At 66.0% G+C, this 16,353-nt stretch overlaps 9 protein-coding genes across 9 annotated transcripts in view; 6 read left to right on the forward strand and 3 right to left on the reverse strand.

The window, feature by feature from the left end:
* AMSG_06704 (uncharacterized protein) overlaps positions 1-1,771 on the forward strand; it is a gene marked incomplete at both ends in the record, with an annotated part of 5,329 nt that extends 3,558 nt beyond the window's left edge. Inside the window, one exon of the mRNA XM_013901304.1 lies at positions 47-1,771. Coding sequence (XP_013756758.1) covers positions 47-1,771 — 1,725 coding nt within the window. The remainder of the gene's footprint in view (positions 1-46) is intronic.
* A 26-nt stretch (positions 1,772-1,797) lies between these two features.
* On the reverse strand, positions 1,798-2,936 carry AMSG_06705 (uncharacterized protein; the record flags this gene model as incomplete). The annotated part of the gene is made up of 2 exons (XM_013901305.1): positions 1,882-2,936; positions 1,798-1,849 (listed from the first exon to the last, which is right to left on the reverse strand). The coding sequence occupies exons 1-2, from the start codon at positions 2,841-2,843 to the stop codon at positions 1,798-1,800; spliced, it is 1,014 nt and encodes a 337-aa protein (XP_013756759.1). The 5' UTR covers positions 2,844-2,936.
* A 198-nt stretch (positions 2,937-3,134) lies between these two features.
* On the forward strand, positions 3,135-4,642 carry AMSG_06706 (uncharacterized protein). The gene is made up of 2 exons (XM_013901306.1): positions 3,135-3,248; positions 3,332-4,642. The coding sequence occupies exons 1-2, from the start codon at positions 3,237-3,239 to the stop codon at positions 4,589-4,591; spliced, it is 1,272 nt and encodes a 423-aa protein (XP_013756760.1). The 5' UTR covers positions 3,135-3,236; the 3' UTR covers positions 4,592-4,642.
* A 55-nt stretch (positions 4,643-4,697) lies between these two features.
* AMSG_06707 (acyltransferase domain-containing protein) lies at positions 4,698-6,287 on the forward strand (the record flags this gene model as incomplete). The annotated part of the gene is made up of 2 exons (XM_013901307.1): positions 4,698-4,762; positions 4,784-6,287. 2 exons carry the CDS (start codon positions 4,698-4,700, stop codon positions 6,285-6,287), a joined length of 1,569 nt encoding a protein of 522 aa, XP_013756761.1.
* A 212-nt stretch (positions 6,288-6,499) lies between these two features.
* AMSG_06708 (uncharacterized protein) lies at positions 6,500-9,220 on the forward strand (the record flags this gene model as incomplete). The annotated part of the gene is made up of 1 exon (XM_013901308.1): positions 6,500-9,220. One exon carries the CDS (start codon positions 6,500-6,502, stop codon positions 9,218-9,220), a length of 2,721 nt encoding a protein of 906 aa, XP_013756762.1.
* Positions 9,221-9,256: 36 nt separating this feature from the next.
* AMSG_06709 (uncharacterized protein) lies at positions 9,257-10,732 on the reverse strand (the record flags this gene model as incomplete). Its single annotated transcript, XM_013901309.1, has 1 exon — positions 9,257-10,732. The coding sequence occupies one exon, from the start codon at positions 10,730-10,732 to the stop codon at positions 9,257-9,259; it is 1,476 nt and encodes a 491-aa protein (XP_013756763.1).
* A 269-nt stretch (positions 10,733-11,001) lies between these two features.
* AMSG_06710 (uncharacterized protein) lies at positions 11,002-13,049 on the forward strand (the record flags this gene model as incomplete). The annotated part of the gene is made up of 2 exons (XM_013901310.1): positions 11,002-11,952; positions 11,976-13,049. 2 exons carry the CDS (start codon positions 11,002-11,004, stop codon positions 13,047-13,049), a joined length of 2,025 nt encoding a protein of 674 aa, XP_013756764.1.
* Positions 13,050-13,179: 130 nt separating this feature from the next.
* On the forward strand, positions 13,180-14,704 carry AMSG_06711 (uncharacterized protein; the record flags this gene model as incomplete). The annotated part of the gene is made up of 2 exons (XM_013901311.1): positions 13,180-14,618; positions 14,683-14,704. The coding sequence occupies 2 exons, from the start codon at positions 13,180-13,182 to the stop codon at positions 14,702-14,704; spliced, it is 1,461 nt and encodes a 486-aa protein (XP_013756765.1).
* A 35-nt stretch (positions 14,705-14,739) lies between these two features.
* AMSG_06712 (U4/U6.U5 tri-snRNP-associated protein) lies at positions 14,740-16,337 on the reverse strand (the record flags this gene model as incomplete). The annotated part of the gene is made up of 2 exons (XM_013901312.1): positions 14,740-14,751; positions 14,802-16,337. 2 exons carry the CDS (start codon positions 16,335-16,337, stop codon positions 14,740-14,742), a joined length of 1,548 nt encoding a protein of 515 aa, XP_013756766.1.
* Between the last annotated feature and the right edge of the window lie 16 nt (positions 16,338-16,353).

Here is a 16,353-nt window from a genome sequence, read left to right on the forward strand (position 1 = left end):
CTAACGACCATCTGTGCCTGCTCCTGCTCCTGTCGAAGACGACGAGTCGGACGGCGACGATGATGTCGCTGCTCTCCTGGCCGCCGGTGCTTCGTCAGACGATGAGGCTGTGCCTGCTCCTGTTCCTGTCGATGACGACGAGTCAGATGACGACGACGACGTCGCTGCGATGCTCGCTGCTGCCGGTGCTTCGTCCGATGATGAGGCTGTGCCTGCTCCTGTTCCTGTCGATGACGACGAGTCAGATGACGACGACGACGTCGCTGCGATGCTCGCTGCTGCCGGTGCTTCGTCCGACGATGAGGCTGTTGTGCCTGCTCCTGTTCCTGTCGATGACGACGAGTCCGACGGTGACGACGACGTCGCTGCGATGCTCGCTGCTGCCGATGCTTCGTCCGATGATGAGGCTGTGCCTGCTCCTGTTCCTGTCGATGACGACGAGTCAGATGACGACGACGACGTCGCTGCGATGCTCGCTGCTGCCGGTGCTTCGTCAGACGATGAGGCTGTGCCTGCTCCTGCCCCGGTCGATGACGACAAGTCCGGCGACGATGATGTCGCTGCTCTCCTGGCCGCCGGTGCTTCGTCAGACGATGAGGCTGTGCCTGCTCCTGTTCCTGTCGAAGACGACGAGTCAGATGACGACGACGACGTCGCTGCGATGCTCGCTGCTGCCGGTGCTTCGTCAGACGATGAGACTGTTGTGCCTGCTCCTGCCCCGGTCGATGACGACAAGTCCGGCGACGATGATGTCGCTGCTCTCCTGGCCGCCGGTGCTTCGTCAGACGATGAGGCTGTGCCTGGTCCTGCTCCTGTCGAAGACGACGAGTCCGACGGTGACGACGATGTTGCTGCGATGCTCGCTGCTGCCGGTGCTTCGTCCGACGATGAGGCTGTTGTGCCTGCTCCTGATCCTGTCGATGACGACGAGTCCGACGGTGACGACGACGTCGCTGCGATGCTCGCTGCTGCCGATGCTTCGTCCGATGATGAGGCTATGCCTGCTCCTGTTCCTGTCGAAGACGACGAGTCAGATGACGACGACGACGTCGCTGCCATGCTCGCTGCTGCCGGTGCTTCGTCCGATGATGAGGTTGCGCCTGCTTCTGCCCCGGTTGAAGGCGACAAGTCGGACGGCGACGACGATGTCGCTGCGATGCTCGCTGCTGCCGGTGCTTCGTCCGATGATGAGGCTGTACCTGCTCCTGCTCCTGTCGAAGACGACGAGTCGGACGGCGACGACGATGTCGCTGCTCTCCTGGCCGCCGGTGCTTCGTCAGACGATGAAGCTGTGCCTGCTCCTGCCCCGGTCGATGACGACGAGTCGGACGGCGACGATGATGTTGCTGCTCTCCTGGCCGCCGGTGCTTCGTCCGACGATGAGGCTGTGCCTGCTCCTGTTCCTGTCGAAGACGACGAGTCGGACGGCGACGACGATGTTGCTGCGATGCTCGCTGCTGCTGGCGCTTCATCAGATGATGAGGCTGTGCCTGCTCCTGCTCCCACCGACGCCGATGAATCAGATGACGACAACGTCGCTGCGATGCTCGCTGCTGCCGGTGTTTCATCGGACGATGATCCTGCTGGCGCCCCGGCCCCGGTCCCAGTTGACGCCAACGAAGAGTCTGGCGACGATGACATCGCCGCCCTCCTGGCTGCCACCGCTGCGTCTGACGACGATCCGCCCTCTGCCGCTACCTGTTCGTCAGACGACGACGACGACGACGATGTCCTGGCCCTCCTCGCTGCCGCTGGCTCCACATCCGGTTAACCGCATCTCATTCTGTGATTTAGATGTTAAAGAAGATCTTGAGGAAGATGACGACAACGACGAGGAAGAGGAGGTAGACTCCCTCAAAGATGTACGGATCGGCGCCAGACGACGCCACCCACGTCGAGCGCTCGTAGTCGAGCACCTTGGTGTCGCGGCGCTCCAACACAATCTCGAAGCGGAGCTCGCCCGAGACAGAGTTAGAGCGGAACGGCAGCCGAGTCAGCCGCTTGAGCCCAGACTTTTTCGGCGGCCGCTGGAGGGCGTGCCACTCGTCGTGGATGTTGCCATCCAGGTAGTCAGCGACGCGGACAACGACCTCCCCCAGGCATGTGTCCTTGGCCAGTAGCGCCTTGTCAAAGACACGGAAGGTGAAAAAGTCGTCGCGGTGGTTGAGATCGAGCAACATTTGCTCGTTCCACTTGGGATGCATGTTGTCCTCGATGACCTGCGTCCGCAGCAGCTGGTTGCCGTGCGAAATCTCGCAGTACGGGTCGTAGTTGCGGTTACCGAGGTCGCGGGCTTCCTTGATCCGGACAGTGGCGACGTTGTAGTCTGGCAAGCCGTCCTCGTCCGCATCGGGCACCAAAACCCGGCCATCAGGCCCGACAGCGATAATGTCCTGTGCCTCGTCCTCGTCCGACGAGAATAGCGGCGACTCACGGTCGACAACATTTGCTTCATCCTCGCGGATGCCGATGGCCTGGATGATGAGCCGCAGCCGGCCTGTCACAGGCTTGCGCGACGACTTGGGCTGGAGGATGTGCCAGCGGTCGCGAGCCTCGCCGTCGAGGTGCTCGTCGACAGGAATGGTGAGCTTGCCCAGGAAGTCGTTGGAGATCCTGTCGTGGTCCCACACCTCGACCTTGAGCTCAGCCTCACCAACAGCAAGCGGGATTTCGTACGATTCGTTCCACACGGGGCACAGGTCGCGCTTGTGGATGGTGGTCGAGTACTTGGTCTTGCCGTGGCGGAGGACCACAAACGGATCCGACGTCTGCGTCCCGTCCTTCAGCTTGTCCTTGGCCATGAGGCCCTCGGCCTCCACCACGGTCACCCGGAGCGTGGTCATTGGTGCTGGGGCTGGGGGTAAGGATGAGGATGAGGCAGGTACAGGGGATGCAGGCTGTTCAAGGGATACAGTGGGCGCAGTGGGTGCAGTGAGGGGGGTAGTGAAGTGGTGCCCAGCCGCACACACCACGCTGTGTCTGTTGCGGCGGGTGGTCAGCGGGTGGTGGCGCAACAAACGCACAGCCACCGCCACTGCCAAAGCGAACGGTCAAAACGAGTCGGAACGGCCGAGTGTGACATTGGCACACATGCGAACCACGCATGCGACCATGTTCCACCTCTTTCCCTTGCACACACACGCACACACACACACACACACATACACACATACACACACACACACACACACACATCTCCACGCTCACAGAACTGCACGCAACCTCTCCTCTCCACCATGTCCAACGAAGTACGTCCCCTACCTCCCTTCCCCTCCCCCCCCCCCCCCCCCCGCCCCACCGCCCTCACCTCCCTCCTTACATGCACGCGCAGGCTGCTGCTTCCTTTGAGGAGCTGATGGTGGCCATCCAGGGCGTGTTGCGCCTCGCAGGGAACTCGTCCGAGCTGCAGGAGGCCGTCATGGACGTGGCCCGTCTGGCCAACACCTGCGTGCAGGAGAAGAACAAGCAGATCGACGAGCTCCGTGCCATGCTTGTCACCCTCCGCGCTCGCGCTCTCTATGACTACACCGGCCGCGACGAGGAAGAGCTCTCGTTCAAGGCCGGTGATGTCATCGAGGTCCTCGACGCCCAGTCTGACAATCAATGGTACTACGGTCGCCTGGATGGCAAGCACGGTGTCGTGCCCATAACCTACGTCACCCTCTTCCAAGTCCCCGTCGAGATGTCCGCCCCCGCCGCTCAGCCCGCAGACTCGCTCGCCGTCTCGGATGCGGACTCGTCGACTCCGGCTGCCCGCAAGTCGTGGTTCGAATCTGTCCGCGGCGTCGTCTCTGACATTGGCTCGGTCTTTGCCATGTCTGGCGAGGCCGACGACGAGCCGGCCCCGCTCGACATCTCGGGCCCGACCGACTTTAAGCGCGTCTCCCACATCGGCATCGACGCTGACGGCACTTACTCGCTGGAGAATATCCCCGACGAGTGGCGCGACAAGTTCCGCCACCTCGGCATCGGCGACGAGTACCTCGAGCACCCGGAGCACGCCCAGTTTGTCATGGACTATGTCATGAACCAAGAGGTCAAGCTCGCCGAAGAGGCCGCAGCTTCGGACAATGCGGCGCCATCGTCAGAGTCCGTGCCCACTCCCACAGACGCCAACGACGATGCCGCCGTGTCGCCTGCCCCGGCTCCTGCAAATGCTGCCACCCCGCCGGCTGCCAACCCGCCGCCGCCGCCGCCGCCGCCACCCCCGCCGTCCAACTTCAACAAGTCTCCCGCCGGCGCCATCGTCCGCGCGCCGCCGGCCGCCAGCCCCACCGTCACCGCAGGCCGTTCGGGCATGCTCGGCGACATCCGCTCGTTCTCCAAGACGAAGCTCAAGGCCGCCAAGCCTGTCGACATCACCACCATTCCCAAGGAGGAGACCGCCGACATGCACTCGGCCTTCCTCAAGGCCTTCCACGACAAATTCGCCCTCGTCTCGTCGGCCGACATCGATGAGCACGGCGGCTGGTCCGACGATGATGATGACAACGGCGAGAGTGCCCAACCGTCTTCTTCGTCTGCAGCGCCCGCCATGCCGTCCAAGCCCAAGCTCATGCCCAAGCCCAAGCCCATGCCCAAACAGCCGTAGATGCCTCCGACCGCCAACCGCATGAAACCCCTTTCGCCCGCCGAACCCAAACCGCAACCGAAGCCATTCCCCACTCCACTCCCCCAACACACCCCCCATCGCAGTCATGGCCAACTGGGGCTACCACGCGGTGCGGCTGTTCCTGCGCTTGGTCCTCGCCCTCTTCTTCAGGTCGGTAGAAGTGGTGGGCAGTGAGCACGTGCCCGAAGGTGGGCCGGTCGTCCTCGCCGCTGTCCACACCAACGCCCTGCTCGACCCGTCGCTGCTCATCGCCACCGCCCCGCGCCCGGCGCGGTTCATGGCCAAGGACACGCTGTGGAACTCGTGCTTCTTCCGCTTCTTCCTCTGGCTCACCGCCTCGGTCCCGGTCAAGCGCCGCATGGACCACGGCACCCTCACCGCCGAAGAGCGCGAAGCCGCCACCACCGCCACCTTTGCCGCTCTCTTTGAGACCCTCGGCGCCGGCTCATGCATCGGCATCTTCCCTGAGGGTATCTCGCACGCTGAGCCGCGCATGGCGCCGCTCCGCTCAGGCACCGCTCGCATCGCCCTCGGCTACCTCGCCCAGGCCGCAGGCGCTCCGCTGATGGACGCCGCGGCAAGCCCGGCATCGACCGCCTCGGACGCCGACCCGCTCCTCGCGCCGCGGCCCTCCGTCCACGCCATGCATCCTCACCAGCACACCATCACCATTGTTCCCTGCGGCCTCTCTTACCTCTCGCGCTCGTCGTTCCGGTCTCGTGTCCTCGTTGAGTATGGCCGCCCGCTCGTCGTTGGCCCACGCCACCTCGCCGCCTACCAGGCGAACCCGGCCGAAGCCGTCCGCGCCCTCACCGCCGAAATCGCCGACGCGCTCGCCGGCGTCACCATCAATGCCGATGACTGGGACACGCTGCGCCTGGTGCAGATGGCCAAGAACGCTGTCGCGCCCACCGCCGCGCTCTCCGACCACGTGGCAACTACCAAGGCCTTTCTCGCGACCTACGAGGCCCACCGCGAGGAGGCGTCCATGCGCGCCCTCCGCGCCGGCGGCATGGAGTACATGACCCGCCTCGAGAGCATAGGCCTCAAGGACCACCACATTGCCACCAACGTTGGCATCCCCATGGGCATCCTCGGCTTTGTTGCCCGCTTTGTCCTCTTTGTCGTCCTCCTCCCCTTCACCCTTGTCGGCTTCTTTGTCCACTTTCCCATCTACTTCCTCGCCTGGATCGTCTCGCGCAAGATGGCCACCGACTCGCTCGACACCATTGCCACCGCAAAGGCCATTCTCATCGTCGTCTTTGTGCCTGTCATCTACATCTCCATCACCGTTGCTCTCACCCTTGTCCTCAACCCGTGGTACGCCTGGCTCGCCATCTGCATCGTCGGCTTGCCGCTCGTCGGCTTTGCCACCACCAACGCCCTCATCTATGGCCGCAAGGTCTTCAAGGGCATGCGTGCCGTTGTCACCATTATGCACTGGCGTGCAGAAGTCGCCGAGCTCCGCGCCCTCCGCCACTCGCTCATCGACCAGCTCCTTGCCGCCTGGATCGTGTTTGGCTCGGAGACAGAGCCGCCATCGTCCACCCCGACCTCGTCCGGCGCCGGCACTCCCATCCCGTCTCCCATGGTCCCAACTCCAGGCGCTGCGTCCACCCCTGTCCTCCCTGCTGTCTTTGGCTTTGGCTCCAACCTCGTCATCAACGACCGGTGACCATTCCGGGCCACGGCCTGTTGGCAGCTTGCCCGCCACCGCCGCCCGCCTGCCGGCAGGCACCGACCAAATCGGTTTTGGCGCGCAGCCACCCAACACAACCACGCCCACCCGCAACCCAAAACACCAAACACACCACCACCACACCCACTCCCACCACCACACCTACCACCACATCCATTCCTACCACCCCACCCCCCACCCCGTATCCCATGCAGTCCGAGCCCGTAAGCGCGTCCTCGTCGGTCCGGGTGGCCGTCCGCGTCCGCCCGCTCTCGGACCGCGAGGCGTCGATGGGCGGGACGGCGGTGATCCGGACAGAGGGCCAGACGGTCGTGGTTGAGCCGCCGCCATCGGCCACGTCGCTGGCACCACCGCAGCGCTCGTTTACCTTTGACTACTGCTTCGACTCGCAGCCGACGGCCAAGGGAAAGCCGGCGTCACAGGCCGACGTCTTTACCGCCCTCGGCTCCGAGCTCATCCGCGACGCCTGGTCCGGCTACAACTGCTCGCTCTTTGCCTACGGTGTCACTGGTGCCGGCAAGTCGTACTCGATGATCGGAACGCATGAGGCTCGCGGCCTCATCCCGCGCATCTACTCGGCCCTCTTTGATTCGATGGTCGCCGCGTCGGCCAACTCACCGCAGGCCCAGTTCTCCATCGAGGTCTCGTTCTCGGAGATCTACAACGAGCGGGTTAAGGACTTGCTCAACCCGGCCATGGGCTCAGCTCTTCGCGTCCGCGAACATCCGGTCACCGGGCCGTATGTCGAGAACCTCTCGCGGGTCTCGGTCTCTGACCTCGACGCCCTCGATTCTGTCCTCGAGCAGGGCTTCGCCCTCCGCGCCACCGCCGCCACCAACATCAACGCCGGCTCCTCGCGCTCGCACGCCATCTTTACCATGGTCTTTACTCAGACCACCTTTGACCCAGCAACCAACACCATTGCCGACAAGGTCTCTAAGATCAATCTCGTCGACCTGGCCGGCTCGGAGCGCGTGGCGCTCTCTGGCGCCCAGGGCCAGCAGCTGAAGGAGGCCGGAACCATCAACAAGTCACTCTTCTACCTCTCCAAGGTCATTACCGAGCTCTCAGACGGCGCCCGCCACATCTCCTACCGCGAGTCGGTCCTCACCTGGCTCCTCAAGGAGTCGCTCGGCGGCAACGCCAAGACCATCATGCTCGCCAACATCTCGCCCGCGGACACCGTGCTAGAGGAGACCATGTCGACTCTCCGCTACGCCGTCCGTGCCTCGTCCATCGTCAACGCAGCCGTTGTCAACGAGGATCCCACCGTCGCCCTCATCAACTCGCTCCGTTCCGAGATCGAGCGTCTGCGCTCGGCGCTTTCGGCATCAGGCAAGCCGGCCTCGCCGGGAGCTGCCGCCTCTGACGGCGCAGCCTCTACTGGTACGCCATTCAAACTCCACCGCGGTGACTTGTACTCGCCAGCCGCTCCGTCGCGCGAGCTCCAGCTCGACTACGCATCTCCGGTGGCGTCCATGGCACCCTCCACCTCAGCCTCGGACTTTGAGGAGATGCGCGCGTGGTCGCAGTCAATCCAGCGCCACTGCGATGACTCGAGGAACCTCATTCTCTCGCTCATGATGGCATCCAACGGGCCCGGTTCTGCTCCAGCTGCCGGCGAGGCCGCGAGTCCGCGCACCACAGGCGAGCACCCGGTCTCGCCGTCACTCGACCCAGCGCTCGCGGCTGCGCTGCACGACATGGAGGGTGGTGTGAGTGGTCCTGGCTCGGCAGCCATGGCCGCTGCCGGCAAGTGGTCGAAACTCGAGATCATCCGCGTGTATCAGCGCTCGCCGTTCTTCCGCAACGTCACGTCTGTTCTCGCCATGGACTCGGTCGCGCTGTTCTACATCTCGTCGTCGGGCGTGACTCAGCTCGGCTCGGAGCTCTCGGACGAGGATCCTGGCTCGATCCGCATTGTGGGCCCGGGTGTCCTACCCAAGCACGCCACGCTCGTGTGCACTGCGCCACTTGGCGGTCCGTCGACCGTCCACCTCTGGCCGCTCCCGCTTGCGCACACGGCGGTCAACGGCAAGTCGGTTACGAGCGGGACACAGCTGACGTCAGGTGACGTTGTCCAGTTTGGCTCGGCGCTCAAGTTTGCTTTTCACGATGCGCCGCTCTTCCGCAGCTCGGCACAAGTGGCCGAGCTGCTCCATCCGTCTCCGCCACGGGTGACCCAAGCCCTGGCCGCGGCATGCTCACCCTCGTCGCCAACGTCCGAGTCATCTGAAGCGACGACGCCGCCAGTGGCATCGGCACCGCGTCCGCGGCCGGCAGCAACAGCAACCGCAGCCGCAGTTCCGACCTCGGCCGCGCGCACACCTGCGCGAGCAAGCCCGCAAGCCTCGGGCGAGCTGCCTCGCAAGGTCAAGCTCAAGATTGTGATGGCGGACCTCGGTGTGACGAGATCGGTCACGCTCCTGCCGACCACAACCGTGGAGGAGGTGTGCAAGCGAGCGGCCAAGCTGACACGGACCGGCACGCCGGGTGCTTTGTTTGTGCCGCGCGCCGGAAACAGCAGTGGCGAGCGGCTAGTCCTCCCTCACGAGTCACTCGAAGCAATCCGGGTCAGTGGCGCCCGGGTGGTGTACCGGTCGACAGCGCCCGTCGCAGTTCACCTTCCAGACAGCGCGGTAGTCCAAGTCGAGCTCACCGGATCCGGTACCGTGGCTGAGCTGGCCGACGGCGTAGCGGCACTGACTAGAGCCGCTTCGTCCGAGTTTAAGCTCTTCATGGAGCTGTCCGGTCGGCTGGCACCGCTGCTCGACACCGACATGCCGCTTGTCCTCCTCTCGGCCAACGCGCTGCAGCATCCGGGCTCCAAAACGCGCATCGTGCTCAAGCGCAAGCGGAGCAGCAAGGCGAGCGGCAAGCCGCCGCGGCCACGGCCGACACCGAGGTAGGCCAATGACGTAAACCTGGTCCACGTTTACAACCATTCACGTTGCGGTCAGACCCTTTGCGCGCTTGGCGGGGCGGGCGTCGTCGTCGTCATCATCGTCTGCGGCGGTGGCGGCGGCAGCAGCAGCCGCAGCCGCAGCCGCGTCATCGCCGTCGTCGTCGTCGTCGTCATCGTTCCCACTCTCGCCGCCGCGGTCAAAGCGGCTTGTGGGCGCCGAGCCGGACTCGTAGTCATCACGTGAGCGCTTGAGCGGTGAGGTGCTCAGGGCCGTCCCGCCAAGATCGGAGAGGATGGCATCAATGGGCCTGCGGTGGCCGTCGTTGGACTCGCGGGCTTTCTTCTCCTGGACGAGCGCGCGTGCGGAGCGCGGGTCGTTGACGATGCGCTTGTTGACGACGTCAAAGCGGCGGGCGGTGAACCACGGGTTGCGCTGCGACGGGTCGCCGACAATGGTGGTCAGGTTGCGGCCCTTGGAAATCTGCTTGGAGATCTCGGGGAGGAGCGAGGTGACCCGAGCCATGACCTGGGCGTATGTGAGAGAGGGGTAGCGGGCGGCAATGTGCTCGCGGAGGATGATGACCTCCGAGGCGCAGTCGTAGCAGTGGCAAATGCCCGGGACACGGACCGGATGATCGTAGTAGTGGACACGAGTGACGGTGTTGAAGTAGAACATGCGCTCCTCGTAGTCCTTGTGATCCCAGTCGACCTTGGGCGCGTCGCGGGCCACAACCAGGCGAGTCTCGGTGGTGGTAATGGGGCCCCAGACCGGGAGATGGATGGCGCCATCAAGGTACTGGGTCGAGCCTGCGCCCCAGGGCAAGCGGAACTTGAGCATTGAGTAGCGTGGGCGGATGGCGTCGTGCCAGCCCTGCTGGCGGAGCTGATCCTCGTACACAGACTTTTCGACCTCCTCCTCGCCCATGACCTTCCAGTCTGCCGTCCGGATGTCAGAGACAAAGAGGACGTTGTCGCGGCCGGCGTACGTGGCGCAGATCTCGTCGGTGAAGAACTCCTGGTGGACGCCGATGCGCGGGTGGTCGCCGAGGCCGGGCACAAAGTCGGCCGGGTCGTACAGCTCGAACGAGAGGGCGGGGAACTGGTCGGCGAGCCAAGCGGTATGGGCGCCCGGCGCAGCGCCTGCGTAGACAACCACATCGCCTGGGCGTGCGTAGAGAGTGAGGAACTCGACCTCGGACATGAGCAGCTTGCGCTGGCCCCAGTGGTTGACCGTCTTGTACGACTTGTTGCGCCGGCGGTAGGCCTCGCGCGGCGCATCCGGGGCGAGAATGCGGTCGAGCGACTCGAGCCCACGCATGGGCATGCGCCTGGCGTACATCTCCTTGCCCTGTCGCAAGTGGTAGTTGCTCGCCCATCCTGCTGCCCGCGCAGAGGCAGTCACATACGTCAGCGGCGCGTGCGGGTCGGCCGGCGGGACGGAGAGCCCGAGCCGGGCGGCGTCGCCCTCGAACGACTCGGCCGACTGGTACGCGTTTAGGCGTGACGAGTCGCGCATGGGGTGGGGGTTAGGGGCGGGGGTTGGGGTTGGGGTTTTGGGGGGGGGGGGGAGGGGGGAAAGGGGGGCGGGAGCGGTGGGGAGGGGGGAGGGCAGGAGCAGTTCGCCAGTCGGCCACCAGGTGGCAACCGTGGCTGTGGCTGAGGCTGTGGGCGCGGGTGTGCTGTCGCCCGATCCGTCCGCCGTCACCCTCCCCTCCCTCTTTCCCTCCGCCCTCGCACACTGGCCCGGCCACACACCCGACTCCCTCCTTCCTTCTCGCTCGTACAATGAGCGGCTATGGGTACGGCGACCGCGACCGCAACCGTGGCCGTGACCGCGGCTCCCGCCGCGACCGCGACCGTGGTGGCGACCGCGGCGGCGACCGGGGTGGCGACCGCGGCGGCGACCGGGGCGGTTACGGTGGCGACCGTGGGTACGACCGTGGAGCGCCTGCCGCTAGTGACCGCTGGCGTGGGGGCGACCGTGGGTACGGCGGCCCGGCGCGCGACCGCCAACGCGACCGTGAGCGCGGCCGGGGCGGGTACGGTGGCGGTGGATACGGTGGCGGCGGGTACGGTGGCGGCGGGTACGGTGGCGGACGGCGGGCGCGGTCACGGTCACGCGAACGCGACGATCCGGCGCTGGCGCCGCCGGCGCCGATTGGAGGCCGGGCGCGGATGGAGCGATCGCTGTTGCCACCGATGCCGCCGCTTCCGCCTGCGCCGCGACGGCGGGCGGGCGGCCGCGGCGGCGGGCGGCGAAGTGCCGGCAGTGCTGGCGGGCGGCGCCGGGCTGGAGGCGCCGGCGGCAAGAGCCAGCCTGCCCCGCGGGTGGTGGTGCCTGTGGCGCAGGATCATCCGCTTGCGCGCGAGTTTGTGGAGCGGGTGTCTGTTGCAGATCCGACGTCCGAGATGGGCCGGATGCGGCGGGTGTATGCGCTGGCGGACCGGCGCGAGCTCGGCGAGCACATGCAGCGGCTGGTGGCGGCGCGGGCGGCGCACTTTGCAGGCGTGGTGGCCAAGGCCGAGCTTAGCCTGGAGGTGCCGGGCGAGGACGAGGCACCGCGGGCATCGATGCTCGAGCTGCACTGGGCGGGCACCCCGCACTTGTACGCAGTCCAGTCGTCGTCGTTTGTCTCGAGCCTGGTCTCGGTCGAGCGTGTGCTGGAAGAGCTGGAGCAGGTCGACGGCGTGCTTGACGTCGCGCTACTGCCGTCGGACATCTCGGCGCAGGCTGCGGTGGAGGAGTTTGATGCCGTCAGTGCGCCGCCGCCGGCGCGCCGCCGCCGCCGGTCCGCAACATCCACGCCTCGTACCTGGTCGTGCTGACGGGCTCAATCGAGGCTGCGCGCGGAGTCATGGTGTGCCTGGACAACAAGGTCTTTGCTCCGCGCAACAACGAGGACACATCGTCGTTCCTCCTCCGCATGGGCTCGGACCCGAGCGCCGCCGACGAGTATCAGCTTGTCGTGCCGCCGCTTGCCTACCGCCGCCTCGCCGCTGCCGCCCCGCCGTCGGCCGACGCTACCGCGGAGCTGCTGGTCCAGCTGCGGGCCGCCGCCGATGCATACGACACCGCCGCCAGTCTCGAGCCGATCACCCGTGTTCTGGCCGAGAGCGGCGTCGCCGTCACTCACTCTCTCCTCCTTGGCTACCTCCGGTTTGTCCACGGCTTCTGCGCCCTGTGCGAGGCCGGTCCTGTGGCGCTCGGCCCGTTGCACCTCCTGGGCTCGTGCGGAACCGGGCACGGGTGGTGTGCTGCGGTTGAGAACGCAGTCTTGACCCATTCCCGCGGCGGCGAGTGGACGCCGTACGGCCGCCTGGTGGCGCGGCTGAGCCGCGCCGCTGCTGAGCCGACTCTGGCGTATAGCGCCGGCGTCTCCGCCGCGGCTGCCGCTGCCGCCGAGTCCATCGCCTCAGCAGCGGCCTCGGCCGCCAGCCTCTACGAGGTCTCCAAGTCGGGCAAGGTCAAGTGCCTCGAGTGCGGCAAGCGTTTCCGGACCGTGGGCCACGTGCTCAAGCATCTCACTGGCCGGCATGACAAGGATCTCGACGTCAAGGACTTTGAGGCCAAGGCCCAGCTCTCCGCCAACCTGTGGCACGGCGAGCCGGAGCTGGCCTACGAGCTCGGCCGCCTGGCGCAAGCCCGCGGCGTTCCGGTCCCCGATCCTGGCCTTGCCGCTGTCGCCGCCATCCATGCTGCCGAGGCCGAGGCTGCGGCAAAGGGTACGACCGCCGCTCCCATGGACGAGGGCAAGGCTAAGAGCGAAGGCCCGGCTCCAATGGACGACAAAGCTGGGGACGATGCGCCGGCGCCCGGATCCGACCAAGAGTAAATCAGTGAATCGTCACCTGATGCGGGTTTTCCATTTTGGACTCGAGCCGAACGAGCCGGTTCGAAGACGGCAACTACCCCTCGCCGCATCCGCCGCCCCACCCACACGCCCCACGCCCACAGTTGTACACATGGCCCGCCGATCGCGCCGCAAGCTCCAGCGGCGTGCCGAGGCGCGCAGGGCCCGAAAGGAAGCAGAAGACGGGGCCAGCAGCGACAGCGAGCCCGAGATGGTGGCCAAGTCGGCCAAGACGGAGCGGCGACGTGCGCAGAAGAAGTCAGTCCTCAAGCTGCAGTGCAGCCTTTGCGGCGAATGCTACCGGCTTACCGAGTACATTGCCACGCAGCGCAAGGCCGAGGCACCGGTGTGCAACCTATGCCTGTGCGCACGCGCCGAGGAGCAAGCGGCGAGCCCCGGAGTCCGGCGGGAGCTGCACCAGGCATGCACGCTTCTGGCGGCTATCGATCGGCGGGCGATCCGCGGGCGCAAGGGCATGTCGACGCTCTCCGATGGCTCAGTCGACTACATTCCAGGGCTCATGCTTCCGCTTGGAGCGCTGCCGCATAGCAAGCGCGACGTGCTGCTGCGTTGGAAGAGTGGGCCGTCGCCGCGCGCCGCGCTCGACGCCATTCATCGCATCTACCGCGCCGTCGAGTCGTACGACGATCTGCTCTTTCGGCTCGAGCGCAATCCGCGGCTGGCGGTCTCACTCTACTGGTGGAGTCACGGCGCAACGACCCGGGTTGAGTACCTCGACGCGCTGCAGCGGCTGGCGATCCGCAAGAAGACCTGGATCGAGCGCTGTGCCGACGACGCCGAGGCCTCGATCGCCGCCGCTGCTGCGTCGCTGTTTTTCTCCGACACATGCGACGCGGTATGGGTTGTCGTCGACATTATGCACCATGCTGCGTCCGACAAGGCACTCAACGTGGTGGCGCATCCTGCCTGGCCGTCAGCAGACGGCATCACCGCTCTGGATCTGATGACGCTCTCCGACTCGGAGCCGATGAACTCGCTTCTGGCCCGAACCCTCACTGGCGACAACCGGGTGTCGTTGCAGCCAATTGCGCTCCGGCTCCCACGCTCGCTTCCTCTCTACATGGTTTACGCCTTGCTACAAACCAGGATCATGCCGTTGATTACCGGAAAGCTAGTGTCGCGGACTGTCGACTGGCGGTTGGCGTCGTCATATCCGCCGCTCGCACCGGCCTTTCTCGCTCTCTCGCCCACAGCCGGCCCAACTGGCGGCCATGCAGCAGCGCTTGCCGAGGCACTGGCGACGGCCGAGGCCTTGATGAGCAGCGAGCGTGAGGCGGAGCGTGCCATGGACGGCCTCACCGACGACGCGCGCGCCGCCCTGCCTGTCACGCTGGAAAGCAGCAGCAATCCTCAGGTTCTGGTGTGGAACGACACGCTCGATACAGCTCTCACGCTCACCATGTTTGATGTCAAGACCGCTCTTGGCGACGCTGGCCTCGTCTCCTGGCAATCCGCTGCCGAGACTGCACATCGAACGGCCACAGTCGTGCCGCGGCAGGCAACCCAGCTCGCGCACAAGAGCTCAACCTCGTTGCACCTTGTCGTGAACAGCAAGGCTATGTGGGTTGTTCCGCAGTTCAAAGTTGGGCGCGAGGTCGATGCACCCCTGGATCTAGCGCAAAGTTGGACATGACGTCCCGAGCATCAAACACTACGCCTTGAGCTCATAGATGAGGACACACGCGTTTGAGACCGAGACAACAGGGCAGGCACAGGCGTGACGTCAAGGTCGAGGACGCGAAAGTACTCGCCAGGCTTGGAAGCTGGGGCGATGGTCACGGCGTAGGTGCCTGAGGCCTGACCGGCCTCACGCTCGTGAGTGATGGCGGCAAGAAGCGCATAGGTGGTGGCAGAGTTGGCGACAGCAGCGGCCGGCGCGAGGTACGGCGCCATGTCGAGGTTGTCGAGCGGAAAGTTGACGACGGTGGCATTGGCGGAAGTGTCCGGAAGCGCGGCAGATGCCGCTGAAGGAGGAGGCGGCGCTGTGACCGACGCGCCCGACGCACCCGATGCGCCCGAGCCAGCGGCGTCCGAGCGGTCGAGGTGAAGAACCAAGAACCGCGGGAGGCCGTCCTGCGGAATGATGTACTTGCGGCGGCGGGCGCCGATGTGGGTCGGCGTCACCCCGTCGTACTTTGCAAGCAACTGCGCGAGAGATACCTGGTGAGCCAGCTCGGCAGCCTTGTCCGACGGATAAAGCGGCGGGTTGGGAACTTCGAGCGCGAGGAAGAGGAACGGGACGGTGGCAACCGAGATGGGGATCCAGTCACCGCGGACAGCGGCGGCGCCGCCCTCAAGCTCCTCGGTCCGAGTCGTCACTTTGCCGCGGAAGAGCAAATCAACGAGCGAGCGCGAGAGTTTGGCCGGTGCCGGCAGCTCGCCGTCGAGGCGGGAGCGCGCGTCAGCGAACAGGGCCTTGGCCTGGGCCTTGGGCAGCTTGATGCCCCGCGCAAGCTCGTTGAGAAACCAGACGAGAAAGGCGAGCGGATCCGAGGGGACACCCGGGCGGAAGCGCTTGCGCGAGAGCTTGGCGATGACCTGGACCAGCTCGTGCGGCGAGACGTGAGCCTTAAAGTTGCCGCCGTGCCAGACCTTGCGGACAAAGGCGCCAAAGGCGGAGGCGAGCGGCGAGCGGGCGGCAGCGGCGACGGCGTCGTCGTCGAGGGCAAAGTCACGGAGCGGACGGACGTGGGCGAGAGCGAGGAGGACGGCATTGATACCATCGGTGGCGGAGAGGTTGTTAAGGCCGACAACGCCGCGGAGGTATGCGTTGCCGGCCAGGTCGACACCGGGCGCCTCAGCGGCGGCGGCGTCGATGCCGGCAATGTCAGCGGGCGCGTAGCGCGGGCGAAGGACGGCGGCGACGTCGGCAAGCAGCGCAGGCGGAACAGGCGTGCCGTCGGGCAGCATCCATGCCGCAGTCGTCGTTGTGTGCATGTACAGCGGATGGCCGGTCTCCAGCGCGTGGGCGTAGGCGACCGAGTCGGGCCCACGGCCCTGGACCAGCACGCCGCAGGTGAGGCAGGCGTACACGTTGAGGTTCGACAGCGTCACCGAGCACACCTTCTCCCGGTCAAAGTCGAGCACAGGCCGCACTACGCTCGCCAGCGCCACCCGCAGCGCCGCGTCGTCGTCGCTGGTCGGCGGCTGCTGGTGCGCGACCGAGGTACTGCGGACGGCTGGTGCGGGCGGGGCGGTCGGCGGCGGGCTGGACGGGCGGCGGCGGCGCTTGACATTTGTGGCGTCCATGTGGAGGGGTGGGGGG

Source organism: Thecamonas trahens (genome assembly GCF_000142905.1).
Source record: "Thecamonas trahens ATCC 50062 unplaced genomic scaffold supercont1.30, whole genome shotgun sequence".
Classification (NCBI taxonomy): Eukaryota; order Apusomonadida; family Apusomonadidae; genus Thecamonas; species Thecamonas trahens.